Below are 19,057 nucleotides of genomic sequence, written 5' to 3'. Positions count from 1 at the left end.
ACTACTTTTAACATATTTGCTTTTACCAGGGAAATATTTTCCTTCCATAATTTTCTTCTACTTACATGCTTTCCTTTTCTGCTTTAAGAAGTCCTTTTAACATCAGTTAGTGGTGAAGAACTCCTTTAACCTGTGTTTTTTTCGAGAAACTCTTTTTCTCTCCATCAACTCTGAAGGATAATCTTGCTGGGTAGAGAATTTTTGGCTTTTTCCTTTCAGCACTTCAAATACACTCCAGCACTTCAAGGCCACTCTCTTCTGACCTGTCAAGTTTCTGCTAGTAAATCCACTGATGGCTTTTGGGGTTTCCCTAGTATGTAACTAGTGCTTATCTCTTGTTCCTTTTAAGATTCCCTCTTTAATTTTTGCTATTTTACCTTTTAAAAGATTTATTTATTTATTTTAGAGAGAGCATGCAAGCAGGGGGAGGGGTAGAGGGAGAGGAAGAGAGAGAATCCTCAAGTAGACTTCACTGAGTGCAGAGCTCAACACAGGCTTGATCCTAAGGACCTTAAGACCACTTCTGAGCTGAAATCAGGAGTCAGGCATTCAACTAACTGAGCCACCAAAGTGCCCCAAGTTTTTGCTATTTTAATTCTATATCTTGGTATTGACCTCTTTGGGTTCATCTTGTTCGGTGCTCTCTGTGCTTCCTAGACCTGGATATCTATTTCCTTCTCCAGATTAAGAAGGGTCTCAGCTATTATTTCTTCAAATATGTTTTCTACCCCTTTCTCTCTCTTTCTTCCTTCTGGGATCCCTATAATGCAAATGTTAGTATGCTTGATGTTGTTTTAGAGGTCCCATAACCTATCCTCACTTTTTTTTTCTTTTTGCTGTTTGACTTGGGTGCTCTCCATTACCCTTTCTTCCACATGCTAATCTTCTACATCAGCTAATTTGCTGTTGATTCCCTCTGATGTATTTTTCACTTCAGTTATTGTATTCTTTGGGATGCCTGGGTGGCTCAGTGGTTGAGCATCTGCCTTTGGCTCAGGGAGTAATCCCGGGATCTGGGATTGAGTCCCACATTGGGATCCCTGCATGGAGCCTGCTTCTCCCTCTGCCTGTGTGTCTCTGCCTCTCTCTCTCTCTGTGTGTGTATCTCTCATAAATAAATAAATAAAATCTTTTTTAAAAAGTTAATTGTATTATTCAACTCTGCTTGTTGTTTTTTTTTTTCTATCTCGATTGAAGTTCTCACTAAATTCATCCACTCTTATCTCAAGTCCGATGAGCATCTTTATGACCATTACTTTGATCTGTTCATTAGGTAGATTGTTTATCTCTATTTCATTTCGTTCTTTTTTTGAAGTTTTGTCTTATTCTTCTGTTTGGAGCATATTCCTCTGTCTCCTCTTTTTTTTTTTTTTTTTTTTTTTTTTTTTTTTGTGACTTTCTGTGTTTATTAGGTGAAACAGCTATCTCTCCCAGTCTTGATGGACTGGCCTTGTATAGGGATGTCCCCTATCCACATAGGGGGATGTATCCTGGTGGCTTAGACTGTAGCTGAAGCAGGCACAGGCTGGTAAGTCCAAGGGTGCTCCATGCTGGAGCCACCCTGCTTTGATGGTTTGAGCTGGAGTGGACACAGACCAAGGCACTCTGTACAGGGGGTGTCCCAGGCTGCTTTGTGCCTGGGCTACCTTGGCGAGACAGCTGGAGCTATAGTCAGTGCAGGCCAGGGGATCCTAGGATGATCCACACCAGAGCCATGTGAGCAGAATGGCTGGAGCTGAAGTGAGTGTGGGCCAGGGTGCTCTGCACAGAGGGCACACTGGAGGGATAGCTGGAGATGAAGTGAGTACTTCATGCCAGAGCTGGCACTGGACAACTGGGATGTGGATGAAGAGGACATGGACCAGGAGGTCCCAGGTTGCTCCATGCCAGGGTCACCCTGGTGGATGGCTTCAGCTGGGGTGGGCATGGACCAGGGCATTTTGCACAGGGAGTCATCTGCCAGGGTGCCAGAGCTGCCCTGGTGGGATGGTTGGAGCTGAAGCAGAGATAGGCCACAGGTTTCCCAGTGTGTGCCATGTTACTTGATGGAGTAGCTGGAGCTGGTGTGGGCTGGCAGTTCAGGGCTTACTGAGGCAGTGGGCTGGCTAGAGGACCTGGTCCCTTTTCCCATCTGCAATGGGGGTTCTTTCCTGTTTTTTTTTTTTTTCCTGTTTTTGGAGTTTTATGGTATCAGGTTGTATGTTTAAGTCCTCAGCCCATTTCAAGTTAACTTTTGTGTATGGTGTAAGATAGCGGTTCCATTTTCTCAACACCATCTATTATAGAGACCATCCTTTCCCTATTGAGTGTCTTTGGCCCTCTTGTCAAATACTAGTTTACTGTTGGGGTTTACTTCTGCGCTTCCTTGTTCCATTGCTCTGTGTGTCTGTTTTTATAACAACCATGTATTTAAAATACTATGTAGCTCTATTGTATAGTTTGAAATCAGGAAGCATAATGCTTCCAGATTTCTTTTTTTCTCATGATTGCTTTGGGTAGTCTGCGTCTTTTATGGTTTCATACAAATTTTAGGGTTTTTTTAAATTTCTGTGAAAAACGCTGTTAAAATTTTTATAGGAGTTGTGTTGAATCTAGAAAATGGCTTTGAGTAGCAAGGACATTTTAATAATGTTAAATCTTCCAATCCATGAACACAGGACATCTTTCCATTTGTTTGTATTTTCTTCAGTTATTTTCATCAATGTCTTATAGTTTTCATTGTACAGATCTCTCATTTCTTTGGTTAAATTTAGTCTTAATTATTCTATTGTTGGAATGCTATTGTGAATGGGATAGTTTTATTTTTTTCAAATGTTTTGTTGTTTAGTATATAGATATGCAACTAACTTCTATATGTTGATTTTATCTCCTGCAACTTTGCTAAATCCATTGATTCGGTTTGGATGTGAGTCTTTGGGGTTTTCTCTGTATAAGATCATATCATCTGCAAATAACAATTTTACTTCTTCCTCTATGTTTGGATGCCTTTTATTTCTTTATTTCTATAGCTAGGACCTCCAGTACTGTCTTGAATAAAAGAGAGCACCCTTGTCTTATTTCTTATCTTAGAGAAAAAGCTTTCAAGTTTTTCCTACTAAGTAGGTTAGCTGTGAATTTGTCATATGTGGACTTCATTATGTTGAGGTGTATTCTTTGTATAACCAATTTGTTAAGGGCTTTTTATCATGAAAGTATGTTGTATTTTGTCAATTGTTTATTCTGGAGCTATTTAAGTGATTATGATGTTCATCTTTCATTCTATTAATGTAGCATATCACATTTATTGATTTATGTATTTCTGAACCATCCTTGCATTCCTAGAATAAATCTCACTTGGTCATGGTGTGCAGTCCTCTTACTGCATTGCTGAATTTGGCTTGCTTTTATTTTGTTGAGAATTTTGTATCTATATTTATCAGGGTAATGCTCTCATAAAATGTGTTTAGAAGTGTTCCTTCTTCAATTTGAGAAGAGTTTGAGAAGGTTTGAGACAGGTTGACATTAAATCTTCTTTAAATGTTGGGCAAAATTCTCCAGTAAAGACATTGGGTCCTAGAGTTTCCAGTGTTTAGAGCTTTTTAATTACTGATTAAATCACTTTGTGTATTATTGGTCTGTTCATATTTTCTATTTCTTCCTCATTCATTCTTGGCAGATTGTAGGTTTCCAAGAATTTATTATTTCTTCCAGATTATCCAATTTGCTAGCATATTGTCTGTTCATAGTTTATGATCCTTTGTATTTCTGTAGTATCATTTGTAATGTCACCTCTTCCATTCCTGATTTTTTTTTTGAGTCTTCTTTTTTTCTTTCTGACAAACCAGCTAGAGGTTTGTCAATTTTATCTTTTGAAAAACCAGCTCTTGGTTTCACTGATATTTTTCCTATTATTTTTCTGGTCTCTATTTTATTTATTTCCATTCTAATCTTTGTTATTTATTTCCTTTTGCTGACTTGATATAAAGTGAGGTTGTTTAAAATTTATTTTAATGTATGCATTTATTACTATAAACTTCCCTCTCAGAATTGCTTTGGCAGCATCCCATAGGTTTTGGTATATTGTGTTTCATTTTCATTTGTTTTGAGATATTTTATTTCCTTTTGATTCCTTCTTTGACCCATTGGTTTTTCAAGAGTGTGTTATTTAATTTTCAGGTAGTTGTAGCTTCTTTTCACATAGTTTAGCTTTCATCTTGTTATTATGACTTTATACCATTGTAGTCAGAAAGAATATTTGGTATGATTTTAGTCATCTTAAATTCAAAAGACTTGACTTGTGTTCTGTCATGTGGCCTATCCTGGAAAATGTTCCAAGTGCACATGAAAAGAATGTGTATTCTTCTGTTGGATGGAATGTTCTACATTTGGCCTAATGTGTGGCTCAAGCTCAATGTTTACTTGTTGGTTTTCTGTCTGGATGATCTATCTATTGCTGAAATTAGAGTATTGGAAGTGCCGTATTATTGTCTGTTTCTTCCTTCAGATCTATTAATATTTGCTTAATATATTTAGGTGTTCTAATATTGGGTGTGTATGTATGTATGATTGTTATATCTTTTTTTTTTAATTTTTTTTTTAATTTTTATTTATTTATGATAGTCACACAGAGAGAGAGAGAGAGAGAGAGGCAGAGACACAGACAGAGGGAGAAGCAGGCTCCATGCACCGAGAGCCCGATGTGGGATTCGATCCCGGGTCTCCAGGATCGTGCCCTGGGCCAAAGGCAGGCGCCAAACCGCTGCGCCACCCAGGGATCCCCTGATTGTTATATCTTCATGATGGATTGACCCCTTTATCATTGTATATTGACCTCTGTCTCTTGTTACCGTTTTGGCTTCAAGACTGTTTTGTCCAATGTAAGATAGCTAACGTCAGTTTCCTTTGATGTTCACTGTCATGGAATATCTTTTTCTGTCTCTTTACTCTGAGCCTATGTGTGTCCTTGATAACTGAAATGCATCTCTTATGGGTAGCAGATAGTTGTGTCATTTTTTATTCATCCAGCCACTATACCTTCTGATTGGTTCATTCAATCCATTTACATTTAGAGTTGTTATTGCTGTGTAAGATCTTAGAGTACCATCTCACTGTTTTTTGATTATTTTGTTTTTGCATTGTCTCCTTCTATTTCTGCCTACCTTTGTAAATTCATGATTTTCTGTGGTAGTATGCTCTGTTTCCCCCTTTTCTATCTTTTGTGCATCTACTCTAAGTTTTTGCTTTGTGATTACCATGAGGCTTACATAAGCCATCTCATAGATAAAACGGGCCATGTTAAACTGACAGCAACTTAACTTCAGTTGTCTATAAATGCTTCACCCTTTACCCCCTCCCTTATATATTTCTGATGTCATTTCTTACCTCTTTTTATATTGTTAAATGATAGTAGCTATAATTATTTTTAATATTTTTTTCCTTTGACATTTATACTATAGTTAAGTGATTAACATACCATCCGAAGTCTATTTACCTTTACCAGTGTGTTGGATACTTTTGTGTATTTTCATATTACTGATTAGTATCAGTTTATTTTAGCCTGAAGAACTTTCAGCATTTCTTACAAAACAAGTTTAGTGGTAAAGAACTCCTTAAGCTTTTGTTTGTCTAGGAAAGTCTTTACTTCTCCTTCATACCTGAAGGATAACTGTGCTGGACATAGTACTGTTGGCTGACAATTTTCTTTTCTTTCAATACTTTGAATATGTCATTCCACTCTCACCTAGCCTGTTGCATTTCTATTGAGAAATCTGCTGACAGCTAAATGGTGGTTCCTTTGTAAGTTACATTATTTTTCCCTGGACACTTTTTAAATTCTTTAATCTTTATTTTTTTTAGTTACATTATACCATGTCTTACAGAAGGTCTTTTTGCATTGAGATAATAGGTTGGCCTTCCATAGCTCTGTGAACTTGGATGTCCAGTTCTCTCTGCATGTTTGGGAATTTCTCAGCTATTATTTCTTTAAGTAAAATTTCTGTCCCTTTCTCCTCTGTTTTCTTTTTGGAGTCCTGATTATTTTTATATATGTTCTTTTGATGAAACCCCATACATCATGTAGGCTTTCTTCACAGTTTTTCATTCTTTTGTCTTTGTTTTCCCCTAACTTGGTTACTTCAAAATTCCTATCTTCTAATTCACTTATACCATCTTCTATTTGCTCTACATTTCATTTATTTGAGTTCTTCAGCTCCAGAATGTCTGCTTGTTTCCTTTTTATGATTTCCATTTCCTTGGTAATTATCTCATCTTGAACATGTGTGTGTGTGTGTGTGTGTGTGTGTGTGTGTGTGTGAAAAGACAGGTCTAAACCTATTGTTAGTGTTTTTTGGTAGCTCATTGAGTTTCTTCAGTACTGATTTTTGAATTCTTTATCCAAAATCCCATGCCTCCCAGCTCTGTTATTGAAGAATTATCATTTTTGGGTAATGACAGGTTTCCTTGATTTTTCATGTTTGTTTGTAGTTTTGCATTGCTGCTTTCACCCTTGAACTAGCAGCCACCTCCTTAAATCTTGGCTTGTTGCCTTCAGGTTGGGTATTTGGTTCATTAATGCCTTTACCATCTAGGATTTTCTCTGTCTTTGTATGGGTACCTGTTCCACTGTTCTTGCTCCCTCTTGTGGCAAAATTCTTAAGCTTTTACATCTTTGGTTCTTAAAACTCACCAGGCTGGCTATTGGAAACCTTTCTTTTGTTTTCCAGAAGACAGCTCAAGATTGTGGTTTCTCCCTTGCCCACAGACCCTGGCCTGTTTTTTTGAGCACACTCTCAAGGAGCTTGCACTTGCCACCACACTCAGGAGTGTGCACAAGGAGCCATCCACAGAGTGGAGGGAGGAGGTATAGATTTAGCCCTTGGGGCGTTAGAGTTGCCCAGAGGCCCCATAGGGAGATCCTCAAGGGTAGTACTCCCAGCGGCTCATGATTGGACTTCCTGCTGAGTGCAGTCAGTAGGCCCCCGAGTCTCTTTAATTCCCTTTGGCATTCTTATCTCCTCTTTCCTCCCAGTCATGTAGATCCTGCCTAAGTACTGGAGGTGCTGGTGGAGAGAAACGGGTTTCTCCAGCAGCATTCCACACCACTGAGGTAGCTGGATGCTCACTGCTGCTCTTCTTTTCCTCTGTGAGAGAGATCACTGCCACTTGATAGTTCAGCCCAGTGCAGTATTGACTTGGTGGTGGTGAGGACAACACTGATAAAGTTCTTTTTATCATCCCTGCTGTGTCCAGACTTGTTGCTCCATTTGCATGCTGGAATCTCGCCTTGTGCCTAGGCTTAGGCAATTTGTCTGTTGTCCATGGGCATTAGCCCAGCTCAGCACCCTTTAGGTTTTTTCTTACTATGGCAAGAGAGGTTGGGGCAGGCCCATAACCAGATGCACAAGTGAGCAACACTCCTCTCAGGTTCCTGGCATATGGTGCCAGATCCTGCAGCTCCCACAAAGACGCTTTTGTTCATGGACAGATGACTAATGCTTCATTGAAAAAGAGGGACAAAAAGGAGGAATGCCTTTCACCACCGTGGTGCTAACATCACTCCCTCATGGTATCTTCTTGAAATGTATCCTGACGGCAGACCTGCCAGGAGCACTCAACCAAGCAGTGGCACTGTGGGGCTTGGGTTTTCTAAGGAAATCTATGAGTAAATAGTGGTCTGTGTTGCTAAAATTGTCTTCTGGGTATAGAAGCCAATGCTCCCAAATTTGGGTGGCTGTTGTTACTCTTGTACCATGTTACCATCGTATTTCACTGAGGCATCACTAGCCCTGCATGGCCATAGGGTGCCCAGCTGCACACGTGCACCCATTGTCCACCCTGGCTTGTGCTGGGTGGAGCCTGGGGCTTTGAAAGCCACACTCCTTATACAATCACTGAGCAACATTTTCCAGTATTCACGAAGCTGCGGCAGGAACACCTGAAGTAAATGGTTGCTGGCCATTTCTATTAGTGTCACGGTATTTAGAGTTGAAGCCATGTATCCTCGGCCTCTAACCCTAGTAACATAGCTGGCTAAAATTCTGATCTTTGAAAAAAACCCTTTAAGCCTACCCCTGCCTCCCTCGCCCAGTGCTCGTTTCAGGATAAAATTTTGATCCTAACTGGGGAAAGTTCTGGAGTCAGCATATAACTTACAGGAAATGAACATGCTGTTGAAAATATGTGGGACCCAGTTTCTGAGAGGCTTTTTTCACTCAAGTGCTCTGTCACCACTTAGTGACTGTGTAATCTTAGAACAGAGGTGCCAGGCCCTCCCCAGACCCTCCCCACATGGTGCCCGGGAGACCGTTCTGTTGCTCGTGGTCGGAGCGGCCATGCCACTGGTGATGACTCAGTGGGAGGAGGGCACTCACGGACCCTGATGGCTTCATGTTGGGTTCAAGTGCCATCAGGCTGAAGACCTCACCAGGCCCATATGCCGCCGCTCTGGCTGTAGCTCCTCAGGCTGATAAATCATGCCGGTCATCTCGCTAAACCTCTGTGACCCCAACAGATAGGTTTTGTAAAGAATGACTGTGGCCTGTCCCCTACCTGGGACAGTGGACGGTGCCTGGGGAGGGCATGTGCAGTGTACTTGTCTGTACCCTTGTTTCCTGCGTCCTCTAGGCCTAGGCAGGGGCCCAGCCTGCTGTGCTCCTCGGTGTGCACCCTGCGGCGCACCAGGGCGACACCTACGAGATGCTGTGCAGGTGAGCGGCATGACAGCACACGCTTTGCCATGACGCAGCAGTTTGGCTCGTGAGCTGGTGTCTGTTCTGACCGGTCGGAACCCCTGCCCACCTGGTTTTTCGATACGTGACTCTGGCTAAGCTGCCAAAGCCTGGTCCCTGCTCCTCAGGCTCTGAGCACCTGCAGCTCTGCCCTTCCCGCGCCTTGGGCGCCCTGGTCCTGCAGCAGCCCCTCCCAGACGTCCACCAAGAGCCAGGGATGCGAGGGTCCTGTCCTGGAGCCCCGACCCACTGGTTGCAGCAAGCCAAGGCCGATGAGGGTGGTGCAAGGGCTCTGGGCAAGCAGAACCTGCAGCCCGGACCCAAGTGGCCCATGTTCTCCCTGCCCAGTGGCCAGGGGCACCTGGTTCGATTCTCTCAAATGATCCTTCACCTCACCAGCCACAGTCACTGGCTCAGGTCCTGCTGGGTTAGGGCCTGGGGAGGTTTTCACAGCCTTGTCCCAGGGAAGCATGGGCCAGGCACACTCCCGAAGCTGCCAGCACTTTCTGGTAGCTGCTGAGGCCCTTTGGGCTCCCAGACTATTGGCGTCCCAGCCACCTCCCAGGGGCGAGCCCTTTCCTGAGTGTGGTTGCTGGGGATGGAGTGCCCTAACCCCCAGGTGTTTGCAGGGTCACGTGTCCAGTCCCAAGCTGCCAGGCCTCCCTAGGTACATGCCCCGGGAAAGCCCTGGTGCCTCTGCAGCCGGCCAGGGTATTTACTGTCAACAGAAGCCCCGGGTGTCTGCTCGTGACCTGAAAGGAACTGCTTTCTCAGTCTGTGGGACATGGAACAGAGGCCGGTGTGAAACGCCAACCGCAGGTTAATATGCATGAGTGAGTAGAGTCTGAGGACACCTGTCCTCAGCCAACCTGCCAGGGAAAACAGCTGAGCCCTTGGCTCTGGTCTGTCTCCTGAGCATCTCCTAGGTGATGCTCATGGAGGTGTTACAGGTAGGCGCAGAGCCGTGAGAAGGCCTGGACCCGTCCCCATCACCAGGCTCACGGGGTGCTCCTGTGTAGGCCGCCTCATGCTCAAGAGCTGACTTACTCTGCTCCTTACCTCTTATCACACACAACACGTGAACCCTAAGTGGCCCTGGCCCTGCCAGGTAACTTGTTTCAGACGTCGGCTGGTCGGTTAACAGGGGCCCCTTCCCGAGCTCCGTGCCGCTCTGAACCCTCTGAGTGACCCCACACCCGCCCTGACAGCTGAACAGCTGCACTGCATCTCCGGCGGGTCAAAGCCGGGAGCCACCTTGTCACGAAGACAGCACCTCCTCTGTCCCTCCTCGCTCTGTCAGCCCCTGACCACGTTCGTGTCCTCTCGGCAGAGCAGAATGTGGATGCCCTGAGAGCAGGCCTCGTCGTGTTTGTCACCGTGTCCCAGTTCCTGGCTCAGAGCAAGTGCTCCGGGACCTGGATGGGTGGGCGCGGAGGACGATTGCGCATGAGGACCTCTGCCCTCCCCCAGCAGCCTGTGGCCCAAGGACAGGGAGCCTTCGTCTCTGGACATGAACTGGGCCGACCCCAGAGAAGTAAAAGACGGGGCAGCCACGAAGAGTTGGCCTCGCGGTTGACACCGCTTAGAAACTGAGCCGAGGGGAGACCCCCCCCAGCTTAGAACTGTATTGAGGTCGTTGCCACAGTGGTAGCTGCGGTCTCGGGGGTGCAGCAGGTGAGTCAGCAAGGCCGAGCGCCCGCGCTGGTGACCGCGCCACTGCTGCCTTCGCTCCGCTCTTCGCTTCCGTCGCCCGCCTTCCCGGGGTGCCTGTAGCTCCCCCCCCCGCGTGTTGCCCCTCTCCCCGCCGGCAGTCGTTAGTTCCCCGTATTTATGGTTCTGTTTCTGCTCTTTGCTTATTCATTTGTTTTGTTTTTTAGAATCCACATATGAGTGAAATCATATGGTATTTGTCTTCCGCTGACTGGTATTTCCCTCGGCATAAGACCCTCTAGGTCCATCCGTGTTGTTGCAAAAGGCCAGATCTTATCCTCTATGGCTAATATTCATGTGTGTGAGTGTGTGTGTGTGTGTGTGTGTGTTCACACACACATCCCATCTTCATCCACTCATCAGTCCGTGGACACTTGGGCTGCTTCCATATCCTGGCTACTGTAAATAACGCTGCAGTAAACACAGGGGTGCACATATCTTTTCAAATTAGTGTTTTCATTCGGGGAAGATGAATACCGAGAAATGGAACTACTGGATCTTATGGCATTCTTATCTTTAAATTGTTTTTGAGGAAACTCCACATGGTTTTCCACAGTGGCTGTACCAGTTTGCTTCCCACCGATAGTGCAAGAGGGTTCCTCTTTTTCTACATCCTCCGCAACACTTGTTATTTCTTGTCTTCTTGATTCTAGCCATTCTGACAGGTGTAAGGTGATCGATCTCTCACTGTGGTTTTGATTTGTATCTCCCGGATGATGAGTGTCGTTGAGCATCTTCTCATGTCTGTTGGCCATCTGTAGGTCTTCTTTGGAGAAATGTTTATTCAGGTTTGGTGCCCCCTTTTAAATTGAGTTATTTGGTTTAGGGAGGGGGTTGTAGGAGTTCTTTATATATTTTGGATATTAACCCATTATCCAATCTATCATTGCAAATTATAGGTTGACTTTCAGTTTTGTTGATTGTTTTCTTCTGTGTCCAAAAGCTTTTTATTTTGATGTCCCAAGAGTTTATTTTTGCTTTTATTTTCCTTGCCTTGGGAGACATATGTAGGAAAATGTTGTGAAGGCCAGTGACAAAGTAACTACTGTTTTCTTCTAGGAGTTTTAGGTTTTCAGGTCTTACCTTTAAGTCTTAAATCCATTTGGAGTTCATTTTTCTGTATAGTATAAGAAGGTGGTCCAGTTTTCCCAGCACTACTTACTAAGCAGACTCTTTCCCTGCTGTATATTTTTGCCTCCTTCATTACAGGTTAATTGACCATAGAAACGTGGTTTATTGGCTCTTTATTCTATTACATTGAGGTGTGTGTCTATTTTTGTGCCAGTAGCATACTGTTTGGATTGTTACAGCTTTGTAGGATATCTTAAAATTCAGAATTGTTATGCCTCCAGCTTTGTTCTTTTTCAAGATTGCTTGGCTACTTGGTGTCTTTTGTGGTTCCATAGAATTCTGGGATTATTATAGTTCTGCGGAAAATGCTGATGGTATTTTGATAGGGATTGCATTAACTCTGTAGATCGCTTTGTGTGGTATAGACATTTTGACAGTATTTGTTATTCCAGTCCATGAGCAGGGAATATCTTTCCATTTGTTTGTGTCATTTTTACTTTTTTTCATCAGTGTTGTATAGTTTTCACAGTATAGGTCTTTTGCCTCCTTGGTTAACTTGATCTCTAGGTACTTTATTTTTTTGGTCCAATTTTAAATAGAGGTTAAAATTTTTTTTAATATTTTTTAAGATTTTATTTATTTATTTGTGAGAGACAGAGACACACACACACAGAGAGAGAGAGAGAGAGAGGCAGAGACACAGGCAGAGGGAGAAGCAGGCTCCATGCAGGGAGCCCCATGTGGGACTCAATCCCGGGTCTCCAGGATCATGCCCTGGGCTGAAGGCGGCGCTAAACTGCTGAGCCACCCAGGCTGCTCTTTTTTTTAAATATTTTATTTATTCATGAGACACACCAAGAGACAGGCAGAAACACAGGCAGAGGGAGATGCAGGATCCCTGCGGGGAAACCGATGCAGGACTCGATCCCAGGACCCTAGGATCACACCCTGAGCTGAAGGCAGACACTCACCTACTGAGCCCCCCAGGCATCCTGAGGTTAACATTTTTTAAGGGGAGAAACCAACCTCCTCCACAGCCCTGCAGACACCTCGCAGAGAGGGACCTTGGGGACAGAGAGGGGGAGATTGGAGTGAACTTAAATTTGGTTCTTTGTGCTCACGGCTGGTACACAGAGCTCTGCGGTTGCCCACTGAAAGATGTGCCCTGTAATTGAAACTGCCAACTCTTTTGTGGCACCACATCTGGAGAGTGGGGCCCAGCATGGCTTTTAGCTTTCATAGCCGCTAGCACACCTCCTAAAAAAGAAATTAAGATATTTGCTGCCCCAGTTCTAAGAATCTCACTCCTGGAAAGGTGAAACACAAGAATTCTCCTGTCTCTCAATTTATAGAAGGGGACCCAAGAACACCAAATGACACAAGGACAACCCAGAGCAGATTTTGCAAACTGTGTTCCACAGAGGAAAATGATGTTTTATGTTTGAAGGAGTTTGGGACCACTTGGGAGGACAGAATCAGAAGGTTTTACCAGCAATACCTCTCAGTCCTGATTAAGAACTGGCAGCCTGTGTGCCAGCTCACTCGCTGAGTCCTCTTAGAGAGCCCTGTGAGGCAGGTACCCCGTTGTACAGATGTGGAAGCCGAGACTCTGCATTCACAAAGCACGCACAGAGGTGTGAGCGTGCTCAGAGTGGACAGTCGCTTGGGCGGCCCCAACCTTCCCTGAGCGAAAACCACTTACCAAAGTTCTCATAGTCCTGGGAACGCACAGGGCATTGTCCCTCTTCAGACGGAGGGCACACACAGGCACACGCAGAAGCACTCGGTATTTTTCCTGGTGACACTTTTTGACTTCTGGTTTGCATTAAAGACCTTTACCATGCAGTTATTTACTGTCCTTAGGGTTGCTTAATTAAGTTTAAAAAAGAAAACAACCTTGAGGGAAAGTCACCGATGTATTTTCATCAGAGTCATTTTATTAAGACTACGGTGATTTTATAGCATGTCATATTGCCTGCTTTAATACAGTGGGGAATGGCCAAGACTCATTTTTCCCACAACGGGGTGTGGAATTAATGGTATAGTGCTTGGTGGAGGGTTGGTTTTCTCACTTACAGAATGGGGAGTGGGTCAGGTCCGTGGGCCACCGAGTCGGGGAAGTGACCGGACAGGCAAGTAGACCTGGAGGTTGTCCCTGCTGCCTGCACACACTCTCACCGTCAGCCTGAAATAGAAAGTGCTTGAGAATGGGTAAGAAACACACAGCGGGCTGGGACAGCAGTCAGCCACGAGAAGGGTGGAAGTCCCGCTGTTTGCAGTAACATGGCTGGGACTTGCCGGTGTTTTGCTACGTGAAGTCAGAGAAAGACTATAACACTGTGCATTTCAGAAGTCTTAAAACAAAAAAAAAAAAAAAAGAAGAAGAAGCGCAGACTCACAGAAACAGTAGAACGGTGGTCACCAGGGGAGAGGAGACAGGGACGTTAGGAGATGCTGATGGAGGGGCACAGAGCTCCGGCCCTGCGGAGCGGGTGGGGAAGGCGGGGCAGTGATCACGGCCACGGCCGGGCGATGGAAGCTGCCGAGGAACGCTGTGACACGGGAGGATGTTAGTCGCCGGGCCCTGCGGACGTTACCAAATCCACCGACTGGGCACACCTTAACGGCACACCGGGCTGCGGACCCTTCAGGGTAGTAGAGCTCCGGGCGGGCCCTGGAGAGTCCCCTGAGGGCGGAGGGGAGCCCGCGGCGCAGCGGCTGCGGGGCTGGACCCCTGCCCGTCCGGGGCGCGCCCTGCACGCGGGGCCAGCAGCTGCCCCGCCGAACCCACGCTGCCGCCGCCCGGTCGCGCTCTGGCTCTTGCGGGGACAGGGCGCTCCGTGACCCTGCGGGGCCGGGTCCCCGACCTCCCGGGGCCGGGCCAGCGGGGGTGTGGCCGGGGCGCGGGGTGGGGGGTGGGGGAGGCGGGTGTGTGGCCAGGGCGTGGGGCGGGGCCAATGGGGTGTGGCCGGAACGTGGGGCGGGGCCAGCGGGGGCGTGGGGGGGCCAGCGGGGGTGTGGCCGGGGCGTGGGGCGGGGCCAATGGGGGTGGCCGGGGCGTGGGGCGGGGCCAATGGGGGTGTAGCAGGGGCGCGGGGCCTTCGGAGTGTGGCCGGGGCACGGGGCGCGGCCGGCGGGAGGGCGGGGCCTGGTATGGGGCGTGGCCAGCAGGGGTGTGGGCGGGGCGTGGCTAGCGGGGGTGGGCGGGACGCGGGGCGGGGCCAGCAGGGAGGGCGGGCCCTGGTATGGGGCGTGGCCATCTGGGTGTGGTCGGGGCGGGGCCAGTGGGTTGTGTGGGCGGGGCCAGCGGGGTGTGGGTGGGGGGTGGGGAGGCGGGTGTGTGGCCGGGGCGTGGGGCGGGGCCAGCGGGGGTGTGGCCAGGGCGTGGGGCGGGGGCCAGGGGCGGGGCCAATGGGTGTGGCCGGGGCGTGGGGCGGGGCCAGCGGGGGTGTGGCCGGGGCATGGGGCGGGGCCAATGGGGGTGTAGCTGGGGCACGGGCGCGGCCAGCGGAGGGCGGGGCCTGGTGTGGGGCGTGGCCAGCAGGGGTGTGCCCGGGGCGTGGCTAGCGGGGGTGGGCGGGGGCGCGGGGCGGGGCCTGGTATGGGGCGTGGCCAGCAGGGGGTGTGGTCGGGGCGTGGCTAGCGGGGGTGGGCGGGGCGCGGGGCGGGGCCAGCGGAGGGCGGGGCCTGGTGTGGGCGTGGCCATCTGGGTGTGGTCGGGGCGGGGCCAGTGGGTTGTGGTGTGGGCGGGGCCAGCGGGGTGTGGGCGGGGCGCGGGGCGGCGGCTCACGTGCGGGCTCTGTGTTGCAGCTGGTGAGCGACCTGCTGGAGTTCTGCTTCTACACCTTCCGGGAGTCGCAGGCCCTGAAGGTGGAGTTCCCCGCCATGCTGGTGGAGATCATCAGCGACCAGCTGCCGAAGGTGGAGTCCGGCAACGCCAAGCCCCTGTACTTCCACAGGAAGTGACGGGCCACGGCCCGGAGAGCTTTGCCTTAAGTTTCCCCTGCTCGTCCACACCCCACGAAGGACCCGAGCAATCCGGTTTTTAGCACGTGCTGGTTGATTCCCACCGAGCAGTTTCTCGAGTTTAGAAATCACGTCAAGGGTTTGGAGCCGGGAAAGCAGCGCGACGTGGGTTTGGCGAGAGCCGAGCAGTCGGAAGGCGTCTCCCCCTCCGATCCCCGCGCTTGGAAACGCGTTCCTGTTCCTCTGGATGAAAAGCCATATCTAGTCAATAACTCTGATTTTGATATTTTAACAGATGGAAGTTTTACCTACGCCATGTAGTTTCTGGTATCGTTAGCTTGTTTTAAAAGGGTTCAAGGACTAACGGACTTTTTAGAGCTTACCCTTGGTTGCACATAAAACGTATAATCAATATGGGGCATTAATATTCTTTTCTTATTTAAAAAAAACACACACAAAAAAAAACCTAGATTCCTGTTGTGTAATAACAGAGCCCGTGGCGCGGAGTAGCCCCGCCCCCGCCCCTCCCCGGCCCCGCCCCGAGGCCCCGCCCCTCCGAGGCCCCGCCCCTCCGAGGCCCCGCCCCCGCCGCCCACGTGCTGCTGCATCACCGGTAGACACGCCCTTAGCATCCGTTTATTATTTAACTAGAATGGGTAAGATGTTAAACAAAATGCCTTGGTTCCAATTTCTAGTATCTATTGTGTTGGCTTTACCAATAATTTTTTGCAGTCTTTTGCTGTGCTGTACATTACTGTATGTATAAATTGTGAAGGACCTGACATAGGTGTAAGGAACTTTTGTAAATGAGACACAAAAACAAAAAAAAACAAAACAAAAAAAAAAAACTTTAATGGTTGATAGGATGAAGGGGAAAGTATTTTTGAAAGAATTCTATTTTGCTGGAGACTATTTAAGTACTATCTTTGTCTAAACAAGGTAAAACTTTTTTTTGTAAAGTGAAATGTTCTGCATGCATAATGAACCGTTTACAGTGTATTTAAGAAAGGGAAAGCTGTGCCTTTTTTAGCTTCATATCTGATTTACCATTTTACAGTCTCTGTTGTAAATAACCACACTTAAACCTCTTTGGTTGTCTCTAAGCCTTTCTACTTTTTCTGTACTTCTGTTTTGTCTTTGGTCTCCCGCCGGGGTGTTCGTGGGACGAGGGCCCGCCTCCGGCTCCTGCTCCATCCTGCTTCCGTCGTCGGGATCGACATGCTGTGGTGTCTGCAGCATCTCGCAGGTGTCACGTGACAACACGCATGTGAGACAGTGTCCCAGGAGTGCTGCGGCTTTAGGAAAGCTGCCCCCCGCCCCTTTCCTCCCGGAGCAGAGAATCCGCTCCCGGAGCGCAAGGCTGGAATGCGATGGGCCAGAGAGCATAGTCTCCTCCCTTCTTAGAAAAATCACATTTCCTCCTTTGGGAAAGAAACTCCGTGCACTTTCTACACCTGTAAGAGGCTGGTCTGGGAAAGGAGTTCTGCACTCCTGTAACCGGTCGTGGGGACACGTAGGCCATTGCAGGACGCACTGGGAAGATGCCTTGTGGCACGGTTCGGTCAGAAGGGCGTGGAGACCGCACGATAATTAGAGGGTTTTTAGATTTTTAAAAGGTAGGTTTTAAAAATTTTATACATAAACAGTTTTGGAGAAAAAAAAAAACTACAGATCATATAAGCAAGACAGTGGCACTAAAATTTTTAATTCATTAATCTGTTTGGCACTGATGCAATTTATGGCTTTTCTCTTGCCCCAGATCACAAACCTATATATCTTTGGGGAAACTTAACGATATGATTGCACTAAATAAACTACTTTGAATAGAGGCCAAATTAATCTTTTAAAAGTGATGATAATCATCAGGTACTCAGTGAAATCATATTATTTTCCAGAACCTAAAAGCTGTAGCTGGAGAAGCCCAAGGCCAAGAGAAGGCAGCGTTGGGATCCACACTTTTCTCCAGGGTTCACCATGCAGGCAACATTACCTTGTCTCTCAGAAGACACCTGCCTTATGCAAGGGCGAACCTGTGAAAGCTGCATTCAGAGGGAGGAGTTTTTCTTACATAATTTGCAATTTCAGTAATTTAATTTATAGGCAGATCTTTAAATACAGTCAACTTACATGCACAGCAATATGAAAGCCACACTAGGAAGGTGATAAATACACAGCATGCAGACTGGGAGCTTCTAGAAAAGAAATGGCTTACAAGAGCAGCTTTTAGCTCAGACTTACGTTTTTTGAAATTGGAATTTCAGTGTAACCAGGTTTGGGATGGAGACAGTCTGCATCAGCTTTTTTGTATTAACAAAGTTACTGGCTCTTTATGTGTCTCCAGGTAACTTTGCTTGATTAAACAGCAAAGCCATATTCTAAATTCACTGTTGAATGCCTGTCCCAGTCCAAATTGTCTGTCTGCTCTTATTTTTGTACCATATTGCTCTTAAAAATCTTGGTTTGGTACAATTCATATTTCACCAAAACTTCTTCATATAATTAAAAAACACTAAATTAGTTTAAAATGAAGCAATTTATATCTTTATGCAAAAACATATGTCTGTCTTTGCAAAGGACTGTAAGCAGATTACAATAAATCCTTTACTTTAATCACCTGTTGTTTTGGAAACATTTCATTTGAATGTCTGTGGGAACACCTGGATTTTGTGTCCCTCTACATCTTGAGACCCTGCACTTCTGCCTACATCTGAGTTAGAATAACATTTTCCTCCTATGTTAAAACTCCACCTCCCGCCCCCTTAGCTACATGTTAATTATACTCTTCTGGGACCAATTCGATGCCTTGTTTCTTCCTGCTAATATGTGGGTCACTAAAACAACCTGTAACAGTTTCACAACAAGAACTGCCTGCCATGTAGCTGCCAGACCGTCTGTGCGCATTGCCCCCTTTCTCTCCACGGCCACAGAAAAGCTTGATCAGTTTTCAGGCTTTGAGACTGACCTGGGTAGACCAGACGCCCCATCTGACTCTAGCATTCTCCCTCCATGCAGTGTTCTCTTGCTCCTCCACCCTGTCCTCTTGGGCCGATGAGAGACTCAGCTCCCCATTGGCTGTAATGCTTCTCATGCTCCCTATAGGCTGGTCCCCTTGATCTCACTCATTAATATGGACCACAGAAGAGCAGGAAGCAATTATCAGCTCATCTTAAAACTAGAAGACATGTAAAGATAAACTCAAGTACATTTTTAACATGTCATTTAACTGATGATCATTCAAACTATTTGCTTCCAGAAAGAGACGACTATCTGAGCATTAAACAAATTCAACTTCTCTTTAACATGATAGATTTCTAGAACACAACATGGCCATTAAACACAGTACAGGAAAAAAAAAAAAAAACGTTTCAAACATTGGAATCACGTGCACAAATTTGCTTATAAAACATCCATAACTGTGGTTAATTTTTTCTCTTAAAGTTTATGGAATTTGACCTACTAAGGGCCAAGGCTTTTCACCGATAAGCCCCTAACTTTAAATAAAAGCCATCTCAGGCTGTGAGCTATCTGAGGCTAGCAGGAGGCCACACCGATGTGCACCCTTAATTAAAGTGGGTGTCCTTTCTGATCAGAGCAGACTCATTCTT

The 19,057-nt window shown here is 46.6% G+C and overlaps 1 protein-coding gene and 1 long non-coding RNA gene across 8 annotated transcripts in view; one reads left to right on the top strand and one right to left on the bottom strand.

Annotated features, from left to right (window-relative positions):
* NR3C2 (nuclear receptor subfamily 3 group C member 2) overlaps positions 1-18,065 on the top strand; it is a 329,732-nt gene extending 311,667 nt beyond the window's left edge. For all 6 annotated transcript variants that reach the window (XM_077846296.1, XM_077846294.1, XM_077846293.1 and 3 more), the window contains one exon: positions 15,297-18,065. In XM_077846296.1, the coding sequence (XP_077702422.1) occupies positions 15,297-15,452 (156 nt within the window). In that variant the 3' untranslated portion in view covers positions 15,453-18,065. The remainder of the gene's footprint in view (positions 1-15,296) is intronic.
* LOC144282525 (uncharacterized) lies at positions 12,311-14,237 on the bottom strand. 2 transcript variants are annotated; one of them, XR_013350995.1, is made up of 5 exons: positions 13,886-14,237; positions 13,563-13,671; positions 13,189-13,354; positions 12,985-13,095; positions 12,311-12,743 (listed from the first exon to the last, which is right to left on the bottom strand). It is a non-coding gene; the product is annotated as an uncharacterized LOC144282525 (long non-coding RNA). The 2 variants fall into 2 exon arrangements; XR_013350994.1 differs by having other exon boundaries at positions 13,189-13,671.
* Positions 18,066-19,057: the final 992 nt, after the last annotated feature.

Source organism: Canis aureus, chromosome 13, assembly GCF_053574225.1.
Source record: "Canis aureus isolate CA01 chromosome 13, VMU_Caureus_v.1.0, whole genome shotgun sequence".
Lineage (NCBI taxonomy): Eukaryota > Metazoa > Chordata > Mammalia > Carnivora > Canidae > Canis > Canis aureus.
The sequence above is the reverse complement of the archived record's forward strand: the minus strand, read 5'-3'. Positions and strand labels throughout refer to the sequence as shown.